Genomic DNA, 18450 nt, shown 5'->3' with positions numbered 1-18450 from the left:
GAAAAGGAAAACTCTTGGTGACTTTGACTTAAACATACAAGACGAACTGGCACAGAGAGACAGGAAACACAGGGATAAATACACTGGGGAAAATAAGCGACACCTGGAGGTGGTGGAGACAATCACAGAACAGGTGAAACAGATCAGTGCGTGACAATGTCATCAGTCAAGTTTTCAAGATACTGGACTTTCAAGAAGCAAAGTGTCACCGGCCACATCATGATGATGATGATGATGATGATGCCAAATACAACTGTGTTATTCCCTGCCCCCATATTGTGTCCTGCAGGTTCTGGCTAGCGGTCCAGGAGGTAAAGAAGAGGCCCATCCGGGAGGTCCCGACCCGGGTTCAGGAGATCTGGCAGGAGTTCCTGGCCTCTGGAGCTCCCAGTGCCATCAACGTTGACTCAAAGAGTTATGACAAGACCACCCAGAACGTCAAGGACCCTGGACGCTATGCCTTTGAGGACGCACAGGTAACACTGTCGTAATATGTTAGTGAACTGTAGGGTAATTATAGGCAGGTTACTGACTTATGCCTGTAGTGTGTTTGGGATATCAGCTGGATAAGCTACTGTACTGTTGAGTACATTTGTGTCCACAGACAGCTACAACGTGACCATCACTGTGGTTGAAACATTTCCTTGTGGTTGACAGGATCACATCTTTAAGCTGATGAAGAGTGACTCCTACAGCCGCTTCATCCGTTCCAGTGCCTACCAGGAGCTGCTACAGGCCAAGAAAAAGGTAAGGTCTTCAAAGAATAAACATGGCTGTGTACACTGCTGTTCTCTGACCTGCCCTGCCTAGGACCTGGAACAATGACATTGGTGCCTCCAGCAGTGAAGGAATAACTACTGTAGCAGCATTTTCACATGCAAAGAAAATGCCTCATAAGGTGTCTGAACTGTAACGATGGTTGTGATAATGGGGTAATTAAGCAATAAGGCCTGAGGGGTTGTGGTATATGGCCAATATACCATGGCTAAGGGCTGTTCTTAAGCGCGACACAACGCGGAGTGCCTGGATACACTCCTTTGCCGTGGTATATTGGCCATATACCACAAACCCCCGAGGTGCCTTATTGCTATTATAAACTGGTTCCCAACGTAATTAGAGCAGTTAAAGTAAATGTTTTGTCTTACCCTTGGTATACGGTCTGATATACCAGGGCTATCAGCCAATCAGCATTCAGGTTTCGAACCAGCCAGTTTATAATTAACATGATATTATTCATGATTTTCTATGATTTGGCTTATGTTTTGTGTTATGTCACGTATCACTGTATAATTCTCATCATAATCACATCAGCATATCCTTATCTTCGCTATTATTTTTCAAAGGGCCTCTCCTCACAGTTTAGTTTGTTTCCCATTACTTCACTTTTTGGTTTCAGCTCTGTCCTTCTTTTCTGGCTTTCCCTTTCTTTTTCGTCTTTTTTTTTGTTAAGTATGGAGGCATTCAGGACCGCAGAACTTCATTTGAGAAATTCACTCGAAATGTGGTAAGAGGACATGGGTTTTTCTGGTCGACCAACGGGCCTGTTCAGATAAAGCATATCCACTGCTTTATCACTCTCTCCTTCCCTCCCTCACCTCCCCTGGACACGGGCATGGTGACGTTTCATGACCATCTTTTTCAGGGCCTTGTCAACATGTACTGTGCCTCTCCTTTCCTTCCCTTTTGACTTTTATGTTGCAGTTATAGCACCAAGTAAGCTTTTCTAAGACTTTGTTAAAGGAATTATTGTGTTTCATTTGAGAAATTAGCCTATACAGTGTCTTCAGAAAGTTTTCATACCCCTTGATTTATTCCACATTTCGTTGTGTTACAGCCTGAATTGTTGCAAACAGGATGCATGTTTTGGAATATTTTTATTCTGTTCTGTCAATTAGGTAAGTATTGTAGATAACTACAATGTTGTCTCCTATCGCAGCCATTAAACTCTGTAACTGTTTTAAAGTCACCATTGGTGAAATCCCTGAGTGGTTTCCTTTCTCTCCGGCAACTGAGTTAGGAAGGATGCCTGTATCTTTACAGTGACTGGGTGTCTTGAGACACCATTAATAACTTCACCACGCTCAAAGGGATATTCAATGTCTGCTTTTTTTTTTTTTTTACCCATCTACCAATAGGTGCCCTTTTCCGAGAGGCATTGAAAAACCTCCCTGGTCTTTGTGGTTGAATCTGTGTTTGAATTTCACTGCTCGACTGAGGGAGCTTACAGATAATTGTATGTGTGGGGAACAAAGATTAGGTAGTCATTCAAAAAATCATGTTAAACATTATTATTGCACACAGAGTGAGTTAATGCAACTTATTATGTGACTTGTTAAGGACATTTTTACTCCAGAATTTATTTAGGCTTGCCATAGCAAAGGGGTTGACTACTTATTGACTCAAGACATTTCAGTTTTTTGTTTTTAATTAATTTGTAAACATTTCTAAAAACATAATTCCACTTTGACATTATGGGGTATTGTGTAGGCCAGTGACAAAACATCTCAATCTAATCCATTTTAAATGCAGGCTGTAACACAACAACATGTGGGAAAAAATCAATGGGTGTGAATACTTTCTGAAAGGCACTGTATATTTCATGATTAACTGATTAATCAGACGTTAATTAATAAACAAATATTTATTCAACAATGGTAGTTAGACATTCATCATTCCATTTCAAGACTTAGATGCAATAGGAGCACAAGTATATCTGGATATAACCTACACATATTGGTTTATTATTCTTGTGAAATCATGTTTTTGTGTAGTTTGATACACAATGTTGCATTTGTTAACTCCTCTGAAATTTAAGGCTGGATTTAATCTGTATCGCAGAAGATCCGCGTTAAAATGTAAAGGTAATTTCCTTGAGCCCACATACAGTTGAAGTCGGAAGTTTACATACACCTCAGCCAAATACATTTAAACTCAGTTTTTCACAATTCCTGACATTTAATCCTAGTACAAATTCCCTGTTTTAGGTCCGTTAAGGCTTCCTACTTTATTTTAAGAATGTGAGGATGTCAGAATATATAGCAAAGAGAATGATTTATTTCAGCTTTTATTTCTTTCATCAATTCCAGTGGGTCAGAAGTTTACATCCACTTGGTAGCATTGCCTTTAATTGTTTTAACTTGCTTTCAACGTTTTGGGTAGGCCTTCCACAAGCTTCCCACAATAAGTTGGGTGACATTTGGCCCATTCCTCCTGACAGAGCTGGTGTAACTGAGTCAGGTTTGTAGGCCTCTTTTGCTCGCACACGCTTTTTCAGTTCTGCCCACAAATTTTCTATAGGATTGAGGTTCAGGGCTTGTGATGGCCACTCTAATACCTGACTTATGTTGTCCTTAAGCCATTTTGCCACAACTTTGGAAGTATGCTTGGTGGTTATTGTCCATTTGGAAGACCCATTTGTGACCAAGATATAACTTCCTGACTGAGGTCTTGAGATGATTGCTTAATATATCCACATACTTTTCCACCCCTCATGTGCATCTATTTTGTGATGTGCACCAATCCTCCTGCAGCAAAGCACCCCACAACATACTGCTGCACCCCCGTGCTTCCCGGTTGGGAGTTGGTGTTGCCTCGCTTGGCAAGCGTCCCCCTTTTTCCCTCCAACATAACGATGGTCATTATGGCCTACCAGTTCTTTTTGTTTCATCAGACAGAGGACATTTCTCCAAAAAGTAAGATCTTTGTGCCCATGTGCAGTTGCAAACCTGGCTTTGGCTTTTTTATGGCGGTTTTGGAGCAGTGGCTTCTTGTCTTTGCTGAGGGGCCTTACATGTTATGTCATATAGGACTCGTTTAAACTGTGATATAGATACTTTTGTAACCCGTTTCCTCCACATCTTCAGCAAGGTCCTTTTGTTGTTTGTTTCGGGATTGATTTTGTCACTTTTTCCGCACCCAGAAGTATCGCATCATCTCTAGGAGACAGAACGCATCTCATCCTAACGCGGTATGACGGCTGTCGTGGGCTCATGGTGTTCTATACTGTGCGTAACTATTGTTTGTACGAGATGAACGTGGTTACGTTGCAGGCATTTGGAAAATTGCTCGCCAAGGATGAACCAGAACTTGTGGAGGTTGCATAATGGTTTCTTTCTGTAGTCTTAGGCCTGATTTCTTTGATTTTTGAAGGTAAGGCCTTAAATAGGGACATCCACAGTAAGGTCTCCAATTGACACCAAATGATGTCAATAGCCACACAGAAGCTTTCTAAAGCATAACATAAATTTGTCATGGAATTTTCCAAGCTGTTTAAAGCCACAGTCAACTTAGTGTATGTAAACTTCTGACCCACTGGAATTGTGATACAGTGAATTATAAGTGAAATAATCTGTCTGTAAATAATTGTTGGAAAAATTACTTGTGTCATGTACAAAGTAGATGTCCTAACCGATTTGCCAAAACTATAGTTTGTTAACAAGACATTTGTGGAGTGGTTGAAAAACGAGTTTTAATGACTCCACCCTAAGTGTATGTTAACTTCCGACTTCAGCTGTATGCAGCGTTTACTGTGAATGCAGTCTCCGCGAACGTGGGAACATTGCCTTTAAATTTCAATTAAGCTCTAACGTGGATCTTCCGTGATGCTTCTGCAATGCAGATTGAATCCAGCTTTTAGAGGAGTCAGCTGAGCTGTTAGAGGACAGAGGCATGTGACCTCTCCTGCATGTCTCACATTTTGGTCCCTGAAACCAACCTGCCAAAATGTCCTCCCTCATTCTGTGTTCTCTCCTTGTCCCCACAGAAAAGTAAGAACTTGTTTTGAAGGATTTTACATCCAGGTAATAATTTCAAAACTCAGTGCAGAGTGTTACAGTAAATTGCATGTGGTTGCTCATCTCACTGACTTTCATCCTCTCTGTGTTCTCCCTCACATTTTTGCATGGAGACAGCTCTTTTGACAGCTCTTGATGTAAACTATTCAATGAGTGAACTTTACTCAGATGAAGGAACCTACAGCATGTCTGACATACAGTATAACACAATAACACAGTATGATGCAAAATCATGTTGTACACTTGATGCCCATAGGATGTCAGTATAATCCAGACATTACGCACTTTCATATTCCGACCAGGTAGAACTCTCACTCTGCACAGACATTTCCACACGCTAGATTACAGGAGGATATTAGAGTGGATCTTAGATTACAGTAGACAATTGATCTTATTCTCCTTCTTTCTCTTTCTCCATCCCTCTTCTTCTCCCAGGGGAAATCCCTTACATCAAAGAGGCTGACCAACCTTGTGCCATCATGCTAAAATACAGCCACTCTGCAATATAGAGGAGGACCATTTCTACGTCATTTCTACGTCATTTCTACGTCATCGCCATCTGCTTTCCACTCAGACGATGAGCTGGGCAGTACATCAGATGTTGCATGTCCAAGGAGAAGGCTTGTTATTTCTTTTACCTGATCTATATCTACTATTGGCGAGGACATTCATTTTGGGACAGGTAGGCATTTTAGGACAGACATTGAGACTGGATAATGCCTTTACAGAAAGTCAGTGTCCAGTTACTTCCACCATATCTGATGGACACGCGTGTTCCTCTCCAGCTGAGCTAATGATGTCAGAAAGAAACGACAGCTTAACAGTAAAATCTAATCACAATATTATTATTATACAGTTCACGATCTGTAATCACACCTACTTTTGTCACGCTAAGGGAAGTGTTGTGCAGTATGCATATATATAAATTATTATGTTTATTTTGCATTGCTTTTATTGCACTACAGTAATTAGCACAGTTTTCATTACATGTGTAAAGTCTCATTCAAGCTGCTGTCTTTTGTCTTCTGTAGAACGCACTTCTTTGTTACTCTCTCCTGCATTTATTTTTATACCATATTTAAAGACACTTAAAAATGTATTAAAGTTGTCCCTTTATCTGTTTTTACTGTCCTGGTAATGAATCAATACATGTTGTAATGACTAGCAAGGAGTAGATGAACATACTGATCTGGAGTCATTGTTATAGCTCATGATTATTCTCACTGATCTGTCTGCTCAGGGCACAGACTGTCATCTGCAGTTTAGGTGTTGCCACTAGATGGTGGTAGATTTAACAGAGCATAACATACTGTAGTTTTGGGTATCCGTTAGATTAGAACTGGTCTTCGCTTATTTTACTATAATTTAAGGGAATAAGTTGTACATTTGCAAAAAATAATGCTTTGTTTGTTGATTTTGTTCAAATGTGTTATTTGTTAGCAATTTAGACATTTATTATACTGTACAAAATATGCTACCACAAAAAGTAAGGGCTCTATTCAATCCGTATCGAGGAAGTTCAGCGTTAGTGTGATTAAAATTTAAAGGCAATTTCCCTGTTTTAGCGGAGACTGCATTCCCGGTAAACGCTGGGTATGTCTGCTCAATCAGAAATTACCTTTACATTTCTAGAGCGCTAAGGGCTCGATTCAATCAGTAGCGCTGAAGATCTGCTTTATAGCGCGATTGAAATTGAAAGGTCATTTCCGATTGAGCCGACATATGCAGCATTTACCGTGAATGCAATTTCCACGAAAGGCAGGAACATTGCCTATGTCGCACTATATCGCACCAGAGCGTGGGTGTTCTGCCCTACGAAGTGAATTGAGCCCTAAGGCTTAATGGCGAATATCACTAACAGAGTTTTACAAAACATAACCTTGTCAGTTCAGGCCAGTCAGTATATTTAAGCCATGAGAAACCATGACTTAAGATATTAGTCATAGTATGGACAAAGACTGAGGCTTGAATTCAGCTGCTATAGTTTCCTGCTATTCTCTACTGGTAGGATCAAATGGTAATTGTTTAGACAGTGAATTTTTTTTTGCGGATGTTTCAGATCTTTGACGGTGAACGACAGCCAGTGTTTTTTGTCTCAGTTCCAGTTCCCAGAACATCATTGTCTTTCTTCTTTATACCTAAACCAAAATAATGGGAATGTCAATTTCAAAGGGTCCTGTTGACATGTGAGTAGGCAGGAGTAAGAATGATTTATGGATTATGTGATTTCACACACCCATGTTTGGGAAAAAGGAACAATGTGTTGTGGTCTTATGAGAGTCTCAGAGAGAGCTGAGATGGATGTGTCAGATAAAAGTTTCCTTGAACTGGTCTTTGTTTCTTTGGTGGTGTGTGTTGAAGGCTTTCAGTGGTACTGGAACACCTAATCATTGAACCCACCTCATGGCCAAGGGAGAAGAAAGGTGGATAGGTGGAGAGAGAGAGAGAGAGATTAGTATGAAAGTGAGGGAGAGGCAGGGAAAGTGAGGGAGGAAATTGCGTGAAGGGGGCGATAGTGGGAGAGCAAGAGGGATTTGGGGTTTCAGAGTACGAGAGGGAGTGATAGAGTGAAGAAGGGAAGAGGGAGTGAGCAAGACTGACAGGGGATTCCAAGAGTGGAGAGTCAGCAGTGAGTATGTTTGTGGAAAGAGGAGGGAGGATAAGTATGCAGAGAAACAGAGAGGGTATGGGTGAGAGGTGAGGCTTGGTTTGATTCATGTTGTGATCAGAGCCAATAGAAAGCCCCCATCTATGTCTAGGGGGAAGCAGAAGTGAGACTCCAAACCCAGCTGGAAACACACAGAGACACCGAACTAGAATACTGAGACACAGAAACCCAATGGCATAGAAAGACAGATTACAAAGAGAGGAGAAAGATATGTACATATTTTGAGATAAATATGGATTATTAATAAACTCAAAGATACAGACTCAGTGGAGAGAAACAGGACCACAGACCTTGGGACACTCAGCTGAAAGTCCACCTCAGGAACCCCTGCTGTTCCAATGGAAACCAACACCAGGATTCCCTCTACAGGACCAGTAAGGGTGGACAGCTACCCCTAACTGAGACAGGGTCACCCCACTGTCCTGGGACACGGTGGCAAGAGGTACAGTCACTGTCTTCCTCCTTCTGTTCATACAGTAGTCTTGGTGGCTGGTCAGTTATTCAGGCTGGAGAGCAACAGGTATAGAGGGTGAGATTCAATCACAGGACGCATTTTCCTGAATGTTTATGGAAGTGAGTGCTTTCAGTGAGTTAATGGGTGTGTGGGTGATTGTTGATTTGGCTAATGAATGAAAGACTGTATTAGTGATAAATTATTTGGCGTGTGTAGATGTGGGAGAAGCTATAGCATTAAGGTAAGAATGTAACTTTGTGTCACAGTGTAAATCCATCAGTGTGTAAGAGAGACTGTAGCCTTGTTTATACCTGGTGCTAACATGGGTCATTTGTGCTGATCTTGTCTAAATTCTGATTGTGCCCACATTTCCAGAAATGTGTCTACAAATGGTATTAAAATGTATCTGTTATCCGTCCACTGTGTCTGCATTGTGACCAGATTTCCTGGTCCCTTCCTTTACGCACATTTCACAGATATTCTTTCAAAATAATATGTATTTATTTATTGTAAGATACATAGTGATGTAGTCAGTCAATAGTGCCACCTGTCAATGCTTTCAGAGAGCGGAATAATAATGATTTAAATGGTTTCTCTGTCTACACTTGTAAGATATCCAGACACCATGCATGTCTGACTTCCTCTAGAGGTGGACAGGATGATCTGATCACAATCAGATCACGATGTGTCTTTTGATTGTCTACACCTGTCTAAAAATGTGGGCACAATCAGAATGTGGAAAATATCAGGAATAATTATGCAAGTTAGAAGCAGGTATTAACGGGACTTGTGAATATGTGAGAGACAGATTAATTACATGTGTGGGTGAGAGTTTGCGTGTGTAAGCGTTGTGTGAGTAGTGAGCTTGGCTTCTGATCCGATTCACCGCTCTGGTGACGGCTCCACCTTGGACTGATAGCTCTGATTCCAAAGAGGATTTAGGCAGGACACATCTTTGTCCTAATATAAACCCTTTGATATAAACCCTTCCCCACACTCTATTTCCAGTTTAATCCAAAGAGCTCTTTGTTAATTAATATTAGATTTAAATGTCCGAACACTGTGTGTTTGTAATATTGGAACAATGCATTTAGCATGCTATTCACCTGGTATTCGTTCAGGGTGGACATCTAAGAAATGAAGGTGTGTCTACAGATGAACCATATTTTGATATAATTCCTTCATAATTCCACCGCCTTTACAAGCAAAGGAAACCATGAATAACGTCGAGCGAACCTGCCGGTTCCAAGTGGAAAAAGCCTTTACTTTGCGATTGAAATAACATTCTCGTTGCACTGCAATTTATACGTCTTTCAGAGCTATTGTTAAGAGCTAAATGAGTATGAGTACACCCAAGCTGTAGGTTTCTTTTAGACCTGAATCTGCCGAGTAGATTTTTTGAATTTCTCATTTTTATTATACAATTTGTATCATATTAAATATTAGCCATTATCGGGAGCCACCATCAGTAATACCCACATACATTTATAACTGTCACTTTAGTGTTTGTTTTCTTCAATTTGTAGTTTACATTTTGCATCATTCTATTCCGTTGACCTTTCTTTTCTCTGTCATGTCCAAGTTGTTCCTGAGGGTCGCTATTAGTGCATGATATTAGGATGACGTTGTGCAGTAATTTGGAACATGTAGCCTATTTGAATCATTATGGAACTCAGACCACACCTACTGTAGCAGGTTCAACCTGGAGCCTGACGCACAGTTCACAACGACTGGATGGTTGATATACAGTTCCATGATTAGTGAGGATTAGGGTAGATTTATAGGATTATTGTTCAACCCCTACTGGGGGGTCAGGTGCTTTCGGAAGATGGGCAGTGATTCTGCTGTCCTAGCTTAACCGGGAAGCTAGTTCCACCATTGAGGTACCAGGACAGAGAAGAGCTTGGACTGGGCTGAGCGGGAGCTGCCATCCCGTAGGGTTGGGAGGGCCAAGAGGCCAGAGGTGGCAGAAATACTGTGTACCTAATTAAAGATACACAGTATTTAAAGGGACGGCTTACGATAAATGTACTGAAAACCCTATTGAATGAAAACTCCTAGAGAAAATGTGTTGGCAAACGATTGGGAGTGTTTTCAGCAGTTGAATTACATTTATCCAGCGTGCGCAAGGGAACAACGCCTGCAAAGCCCATTACTCAACTTCATAAGGTAATACCAACTGGTGAGAAGTGGGTAGGAAAGGCATGCGTGAGAAAGGCGTAATTTCCTAAATTAGAATCGGGCCCTATATGAGCCACGTTACAATTCCCACCATGTGGGTTAACCCTATTGGTGCGATGTGTAGGGTGTTAGACTTTCAGGCCAGCAAGCCGGGTTTACTTCCCTGCCCGGTCATTCTCTACAATATGTTGCTCTCACTCTGTGTGTGTACTGTTAAGTGCGGGGTAAATATCTCTACTAATAACGAGGGGGATGGAGAGCAAAGTGCCTCTCCTAACTGCTGGAGACTTGGAGACCAGCAGAGCATCTCTCAGCTGGCAGTAATTATGAAAATGGATTGTGGTGACAAATGGCTGTCCAAACAGCTCAGGGGCATGTTGGCGTTGGACACATTCAACCCAAGCTCCTCAAAATGGACATTTTCACAGTTAATGAGCCAGAGGAGGACAGTTTGGGGAAATGCAAGCCACAAATGGAGATAATGACTTCTAATATAATTGCCTTCATGTAAAAACACAGCGTTTTGTTTTCTGTGTGTGAGCTTTGGCCTGTTGAATTGAATACAATAATTGACGTCAGTTATCCTGTTCTTGTCATTGCTAACACTTTATCTCAGGGCCCATGTGGAAGGTACTGCTTTGAGCTTATTGACTGAATAATTAGCAGATTGCATTATTGAAGAACCCTTGGCCTGACATGGTTGATCTGCTACGATAGAGACGCTGGTACTTTGGTGCAGACGGAAAGTTCATCCAAGTGTAGCCGCCCACTGCGGTCAGTAAAGCTCAAGTTGCCATTGGCAATTCTTACTCTGGGAGATGGCTATCCCAGTTTTGTTTTTGGAGTCCATTATTTGTAGACCTGAGGTCTGAGACGGTTCATTCAAGCGTATAGAGCCTGGTATTTGTGGTTGTGATACAACATGCAGTGGCCCTGTAAGTGGACAGATAGCATGGTCCAGTTCAGCTCTGTCTCACCGATAATACAAAAACCACAGTCTCCCTCCGGCTCAGACTCTATGATGATTGGTGAGAGAGAGAGTCAGGGGGGTGGATGAGGGGGGCCGCAAGCAGTAAAGTCAGGGCTAAAGAGTTTGTTTTGTTTTCCAACAGTCTCTCTGTACACTATCATTATCCCCCCACTTCCCCCCCAACCTCCAAACCGCAATTTGTCTTGCTGGGAGATTGATGACGATAGCTGGCAGGGTCGTCTGTATCATACTTAGGCAAAGTTTGGAAGTGGAGAAGGACTGAAGCACTGACTGTATAACATATCTGTCATCTGCTGTGTACACAGTCAGGATATCCCTCCAACCCCTAGGGCCTTTAAACTCACCAGACCTGGGCTAGTCTTCTTAACTAATGAAGGGGAAATAGAGAGGGAAAACTTTGCAGGAAGCCCACTGTGTTGGATTGAGTTCATCCATTCTGATCAGTAGTCACTGGACGTTTTTAGGGACAAATGCATTTGTTTAACTGGTGAGTAGATCATTGAATGATGGAGGAGGGTCATGACATTGAGATGCAGTGGGGACAGAAGGAAACATCATCATTACGTTTGACACTGTGTGGTCAAGTGTGTGTGTGTAAGAGATGTGTCCTTATGATAGAGTTGAGCCAGACTTAGTCGTGCGTAACTTGAACTTTCACAGAAATCTCCTACTGACATCAATGCATGAATTATGTAAACATTCAGTTGCTCTGGAAGACACTGAAGAGGAAAGGTTAACTCCCCCTTGTCCTTCTCATGACCACCATCATCCACCATCCATTCAGTCCTCTTCTCTAAACCCTCCACCATCCTCATAGTTCCTGGGTATACCAGTACCTAGCCCTCCACCATCCTCATGGTTGCTGGGTATACCAGTACCTAGCCTTCCACCATCCTCATGGTTCCTCAGTACCTAGCCCTCCACCATCCTCATGGTTCCTCAGTACCTAGCCCTCCACCATCCTCATGGTTCCTGGCTCGGCTGTTCTATACTTCATTACTTTCTGATCATAGACACAGCTGCCCAATAGATTACTGTGAACATTGGGACAGTTTCATTGAGACAGAGAGGTTAACAGGGCAGAGCGCCATGACCCAGGGTCAAGAGCAGAAATTAACAGAGACAGAAATCCAAAGTGGATCATGATAAAGTCATTGTCCTACGTCCAATTGTGTTGTCCCACTTCCAGGAAATGGAGAAGGGATGCACAATTTGCACAGCAAAGAAGTCTTTCAGGGAATTGGAGCAGCCAATGGCTTTGGAGGGCTTTTGGTCCGCATTCAGAATTCTTACTTTATACTGTATATGCAATTCAAGAACAACATCTGTTGCAAAGATTTGAGTGATTGACAAATTGTACTGGCATTAATACAGATACATACCAGTAATTTTCTTTCCCAACAAAGGTATTCAACTTAAAGCATACTTCCTTTTCCCAGTAGAAATCAGAAAGACAAATTCTAAATAACTTTTTTTTGGATTACATTGTGAATTGTATGTGTGTGTGAGCGTTTATGCATGTGTTTATGTGTGTTTATGGAGAGTTTCATCTCGGTCTCACATCTGCCAGTCGGCAGTGTGGAGAGAGACACAGACAGAGCAGTTTATAGTGCTCATAGGGCTTAGGGCTTAGGGCTTGGTCACAGAGTGGGAATGGAGACCCACAGGGTACTCTTCTCCTCCCCTAATAACATTCAGATGGGCCTGCTAATGCATGTTTACATATCTGCGGCATAGTTCATGACTAGAGTAAGCAAAGCCCTAATTATTTTACCCGGCGACGAGACCAATAAAATCAACTTCCTTTTCTCGTTATGGGTGTTTAAGGGTTTCCTTTGATGGCAAGACATGTTTATTTTTGGAAGAGTTCTGTAGCTGAGAAGAAAGCAAATATAAGTATTGACACAGACGTTGACAAGATGATCGATTGATTAACTCAATGATGCCTTAAAGGGCAGAGTGAAGAGGAGGGGGAAGTTCAATATGACATGTGAACATTCACACACATACATAGGCTAAACACCAAAGCATACACACACAGATGGAGTGCTGTTACACTGGAATAGCTTCAGGATTGAGACATACCCAGTAGACTCAACCTCGCTACATTCTTAAACCAATACATTCTAGTCACAGTATAGTCACTGTTTATGTACAAGGCTCAATCTTAGTTTTGTAGCACTGAAACTAACCTTTCTGTCTAATTTTTCCCAGAATGTTTTGGAGAATCACTCTGCCGGTCCTACTGGCTGGGGTGCTCTGCGTTGCCACAGACACCAGGAAGCCCCGCCCCCAGGGCTCCATCCCCTCACTTTTCAAGACCAAAGGCAACCTGTCGGAGCGTCAGCGCCTGTTGCCGCGGAAACCCGAAGTCCTTTCGTCAAGTCGGGAGGCCCTGGTGGTCACGGAGCGCCGGTACCTCCGACGTGACTGGTGCAAGACACAACCCCTCCGCCAGACGGTGAGCGAGGAGGGCTGTCGGAGTCGTACGGTGGTCAACCGCTTCTGCTATGGCCAGTGTAACTCCTTCTACATCCCCCGCCACATGAGCCCTAGCTCAAATCAAGGCCCGGGGTCCGGCCGGAAGAACCACAACAAGGCCCAAGAGCCCTTCCAGTCCTGTTCCTTCTGCAGGCCGCACCGCATCACCCAGCTCACTGTGCAGCTGGACTGTCCGGGGCTGCAACCAGCCTTTCGCCATCGCAAGGTGCAGCGTGTCAAACAGTGTCGCTGTATGTCGGTGGATGTGAGTGGTAACGGAAAACTGTGAGGAATTCTTTGGAACCAGACCATGACAGTCACCATGGACACTAATGTGACTGTGAAAGTGAACGTTAACATGAACATGAATAGCGCAGACATGACAGGGGACAAGCTAGTAGTACCTCTCCCCTATATTGGACTATTCTGCATTATCACTTTGTACACAGGTCTACTGGTCACACAAAATGAACCCTACAGGTACTGGTAGTACAGAGTGGCCCATCTATTAGCCCTTTGACTATATGGACAGCTATGGTGAAAACTACAAATTGCAGACATAAATGGATGCATTGCACAACACCAACTGAAGCACAGACATGTTTCAGTTCAACACAGTCAGTCATATAAAACAACTGGGTCCTTTGACTCTATACAAACTTGTAATATTACCTTACCTATGGCCATGGACTGATGGCCCCTTCCAGCTGGCCTTTGGGACAGTTGGGACATATAAAACCATAAACACAGCACCAAGTTCTAGACTGAAAGTGGAGCTCTTAAGCTGTCTATGGCATGCTGTGGACTGGGCTTACCTGGGGGAACTGTCCAGCCAATAGGGCTTCAGACTGAGAAAAAATAACCTAGTCTGTCTAAGTATCTGCCTGTGGATTTAAGAGCCACCTGTGAAATAATTCACACAAATATCAAGCTAGCCAGTAAAGAAATTATATTATTATTTTCATGTATAACTGTTGTACTATAAATATATATGTATATGTCAATGGATAAGTATATATATAAAATCTATTTCATGTGAAACATCTGTGTGGTCTGAATGCAAACAATGTCGTGGCATTAAAGGATATGGTTGACTAATGATGGTTGAGAAGAATAGGCTCAACAACTATTCAGAAAAAGACTTTCAGGATGATTCATCTTCAATAAATAGTATTTTATCAGGAACAAAGGCGTTATTGCAAATGGGTACACAGTCACCAACAGCTCTACAAGGCTCATACAGAACATAGAACAGGAAAACAATTCAAACATACAAATCATACAGGATATGTCACATACAGATTGCATATCATTTTACTTGTAATGTGGATAAGGTTATTTTTTAAAGTTGTATTTTACATCAGTATTACTCACTGAATAATATTATTTCAATATGTAGCTATGGTTCCATAATAAAAAACAATAGAGTATGATCTGAAACCCTCATGACCTACTAAATACCTTGGTACTAAATACCTTAGTAAGCTAAACTCAAGTCATGGTTAAGTTCATGATTTATTGCATAAACTACAACTGTACATCACGTATCATCCTTCTATGAAACTACAGTGTATGATAAACTGATGATTGTCACAATGCAAGTTTTCACTAAGCAGGTATGGTTTCCATACAGGTTGTATTGTAATGTAGATTAATTGAATTGGCTCATTTGTCATTAACTAGCTCAGTGTGCTATAAAGGCACTTGACTTGCTGTCTGGTAAGCAAATATATATACAAGCTCACTCTTGTACTCCTTTTTATACTGGAAGGCAGTGCAGGGATGGATAGAAATGGCTTATTGAAACATGATTGTATTAACTGGTGTCTTCTATGAAATGCTCCAGGGGATAGGCTGGATACCAGAACATGTGTGTCGCACTGTAAAACGATGCATTTCTCATTAAAATGGCATCTGTCCAAAAATAATTAACTGTTTGATTAATTCTACAATACTTACTTTGGACAGCACAATACTTTCTTTGGACTTGGGAGAAATCTCTCATTGACAGATTGCGCCAAAGCATGGTACCGTGTTTATATCAAACTTTCCAACAAGGTAACAACCTGTTGGGCATACTTACATGTATAACCAGTTGGATGACAGAAATAAACTATTAAAAAAAGAAAAGAACATAACATATTTTTAAATACAATAGCTAAAAAGACATATCAGATCGTGTTGATCTCACTTGTGCAAACTTTTCCTGGGTAAGACTTCTCCAGTCCATTGGGTCAGATCTTCTGACCGAGTTTGGCTTTCTGTGGAATAAAAACAGATGGAAGTGAGTTTCAGACATTACAATGGGGCACATAAATGAATTCACCCCCGCATTTTGACACTAAAATAAAGTGGTGACGGGGGTGGAGGGGGGATTTCTACAGAGATTTTAAAAACGAGGAGTGAGAAGGGGGAAAATACAGATGTAGGATCTCGGCTTATAACCAAAAGCACTCACAAACTTCTACAGATGCACAATCGAGAGCATCCTGTCGGGCTGTATCACCGCCTGGTACGGCAACTGCTCCGCCCACAACCGTAAGGCTCTCCAGAGGGTAGTGAGGTCTGCAGAACGCATCACCGGGGGCAAACTACCTGCCCTCCAGGACACATACACCACCCGATGTCACAGGAAGGKCATAAAGATCATCAAGGACAACAACCACCCYAGCCACTGCCTGTTCACCCCGCTATCATCCAGAAGGCYAGGTCAGTACAGGTGCATCAAAGCAGGGACKGAGWGACTGAAAAACAGCTTCTATCTCAAGGCCATCAGACTGTTAAACAGCCACCACTAACATTTAGCGGCCGCTGCCAACATACTGACTCAACTCCAGCCACTTTAATAATGGGAATTGATGGAAATTATGTAAAAATGTATCACTAGCCACTTTAAACAATGCCACTTAATATAATGTTTACATACCCTACATTACTCATCTCATATGTATATGTATATACTGTACTCTATATCATCTACTGCATCTTGCCATCTTTATGTAATACATGTATCACTAGCCACTTTAAACTATGCCACTTTATGTTTACATACCCTACATTACTCATCTCATATGTATAGACTGTACACTATACCATCTAATGCATCTTGCCTATGCCGTTCTGTACCATCAGTCATTCATATATCTTTATGTACATATTCTTTATTCCTTTACACTTGTGTGTATAAGGTAGTAGTTGTGGAATTGTTAGGTTAGATTACTTGTTGGTTATTACTGCATTGTCGGAACTAGAAGCACAAGCATTTCGCTACACTCGCATTAACATCTGCTAACCATGTGTATGTGACAAATAAAATTTGATTTGATTTGAATTTGATCACTCCTTTGTTGTTGAGAATTTTCCATGCAGATGAGCTTCGTGATTTACATAAATCGACTATTCATTAAAATCCTATTATTATTTTCTGTGACAGTAAAGGTCAAATTAAGTTCCTACATCTGTATTTTATGAGGAATAAGGAGTCAGAAGATATACAGAAAGCGGTTAGGAGAAAAGGGTTTAGGAAAAAGGAAAAAGAGACTTAAAGAGAACTCACTATTCCAGAGGACTGTTTGGGTTTGACGCTGTACGAGACCTTCTCTCTGGCTTGTTTGAAAACCTCCTCTGCCGTTTTCAGTCTGAAAAGACACCACTAGTTTCAGCCATGCATTTGTAATATACACACGCTTGCATTTGAAATGTACCTTCTCCTAGAAATGGAGATAAGGTATGTTTGCAGTAGTAAAAGGTCAGGCAACTCAGCAGTGAGGTTTTCCAGGCAAGGTTTGGGTCTCTGCTGTTTATACAGGAGAAAGTTATGGGTGACCAGTTCCAATGTTTTAAGAAGCCCCTTTCTGATCCACTGTGATGATAGCGACAGGTTTAAACCATTCAGTGGCCTGACTCTCAACACTGCACACTGTAAAAAAATACATTCTAGACCAGTAAATTCACGTGTGTGCGTGTTTGTCCAAATTTGGTATGCCTTTGTAGTAAGTCAGGTTGGGGGGGCTCTACATTTCCCAATTGTCTAGATGGTGGTATGCCAAATAGGTAATGATTACAACTTTGTTTTAATCATTTCCCGCAAATTAACAAAACACAAGACATTACTTTTTATTTTTACAAATACATATCACAATGTAATCTACATCCAGCAGAACGAAACAATTAGCATTTGTTGACTTTTCAAATGTTATCTCCAAAACCATCAAACCACTGGAAGCTAACAGAATCGCTCATGTGTTCTTTTCATTATTGGGGTTATGAAACCGATCTGGGTCGTTTCAACCCTTCTCTTTCTTATCTTGTCTATGAATTTGAATGACTCTGATAGGATCTAATAGTGAACATGTGATGCATGCTATTGAAAACTCATGTTTGGGGATCATTCATTCCAACACTGAAGATTCAACACTCATCTATGGCAACTCCTGACTTTCTGCTTGATATTGACCTCACAGGGTAGGTTCAATAGAAATATGAGTATATCTATATGAATCAAAATGTAAGTTTGTCTGATCCATTTCCCTTCTACGAGATTATTACATAAAACATGTACTGCATTCTGGGATTAATGGTGATCGGTTGCTTCAGCATCCTTGGTTGTTACAACACACAGCATTCTCTATTGTTTCAAGGGGAGTCGAAGAGCTCAAGGTGCACTACATTTGACCTCAGTCAAGGTGCTTTATTCTTCACATTAAGCTGACAGATGACTTCACATGGCTTGTCAAGGTAATGTGCTTGGTGTGCTTGAAGGTGAATGTGAAACAGTAGGTTCATTGTGTTCCAGGGAGATATACAGTGCCTTCGGGAAAAGTATTCAGACCTTATTCTAAAATTGATTAAATCGTTTTTTGTCATTAATCTACACACAATA

General features: G+C 41.5%; 3 protein-coding genes across 6 annotated transcripts in view; 2 read left to right on the top strand and 1 right to left on the bottom strand.

The window, feature by feature from the left end:
* LOC111951805 (regulator of G-protein signaling 7) overlaps positions 1-5915 on the top strand; it is a 50399-nt gene extending 44484 nt beyond the window's left edge. For 2 of the 4 annotated variants that reach the window (XM_023970038.2, XM_023970040.2), the window contains 3 exons: positions 290-476; positions 658-747; positions 1451-2979. In XM_023970038.2, the coding sequence (XP_023825806.1) occupies positions 290-476; positions 658-747; positions 1451-1687 (514 nt within the window). In that variant the 3' untranslated portion in view covers positions 1688-2979. Of the gene's footprint in view, positions 1-289; positions 477-657; positions 748-1450; positions 2980-4762; positions 4800-5228 lie in introns of those variants that run through there. The other 2 variants (XM_023970039.2, XM_070434973.1) reach the window with 2 other exon arrangements.
* A 1305-nt stretch (positions 5916-7220) lies between these two features.
* Positions 7221-14609, top strand: LOC111951806 (gremlin-2-like). Its single transcript, XM_023970041.2, has 2 exons — positions 7221-7903; positions 13302-14609. The coding sequence occupies exon 2, from the start codon at positions 13303-13305 to the stop codon at positions 13855-13857; it is 555 nt and encodes a 184-aa protein (XP_023825809.1). The 5' UTR covers positions 7221-7903; position 13302; the 3' UTR covers positions 13858-14609.
* A 112-nt stretch (positions 14610-14721) lies between these two features.
* LOC111951727 (formin-2) overlaps positions 14722-18450 on the bottom strand; it is a 53384-nt gene continuing 49655 nt past the window's right edge. Inside the window, 2 exon segments of the mRNA XM_070434975.1 lie at positions 14722-15829; positions 17125-17206. Coding sequence (XP_070291076.1) covers positions 15803-15829; positions 17125-17206 — 109 coding nt within the window. The 3' untranslated portion in view covers positions 14722-15802.

Source organism: Salvelinus sp. IW2-2015, linkage group LG25 (assembly GCF_002910315.2).
Source record: "Salvelinus sp. IW2-2015 linkage group LG25, ASM291031v2, whole genome shotgun sequence".
Taxonomy (NCBI): Eukaryota; Metazoa; Chordata; class Actinopteri; order Salmoniformes; family Salmonidae; genus Salvelinus; species Salvelinus sp. IW2-2015.
Note: the sequence above shows the minus strand (reverse complement) of the source record. Positions and strands in the feature narration are given on the sequence as shown.

What these genes read in the sequence shown, in the direction of transcription:
- LOC111951806 (XM_023970041.2), top strand. Translation starts at nt 13,303, where the DNA reads ATGTTTTGGAGAATCACTCTGCCGGTCCTACTGGCTGGGGTGCTCTGC.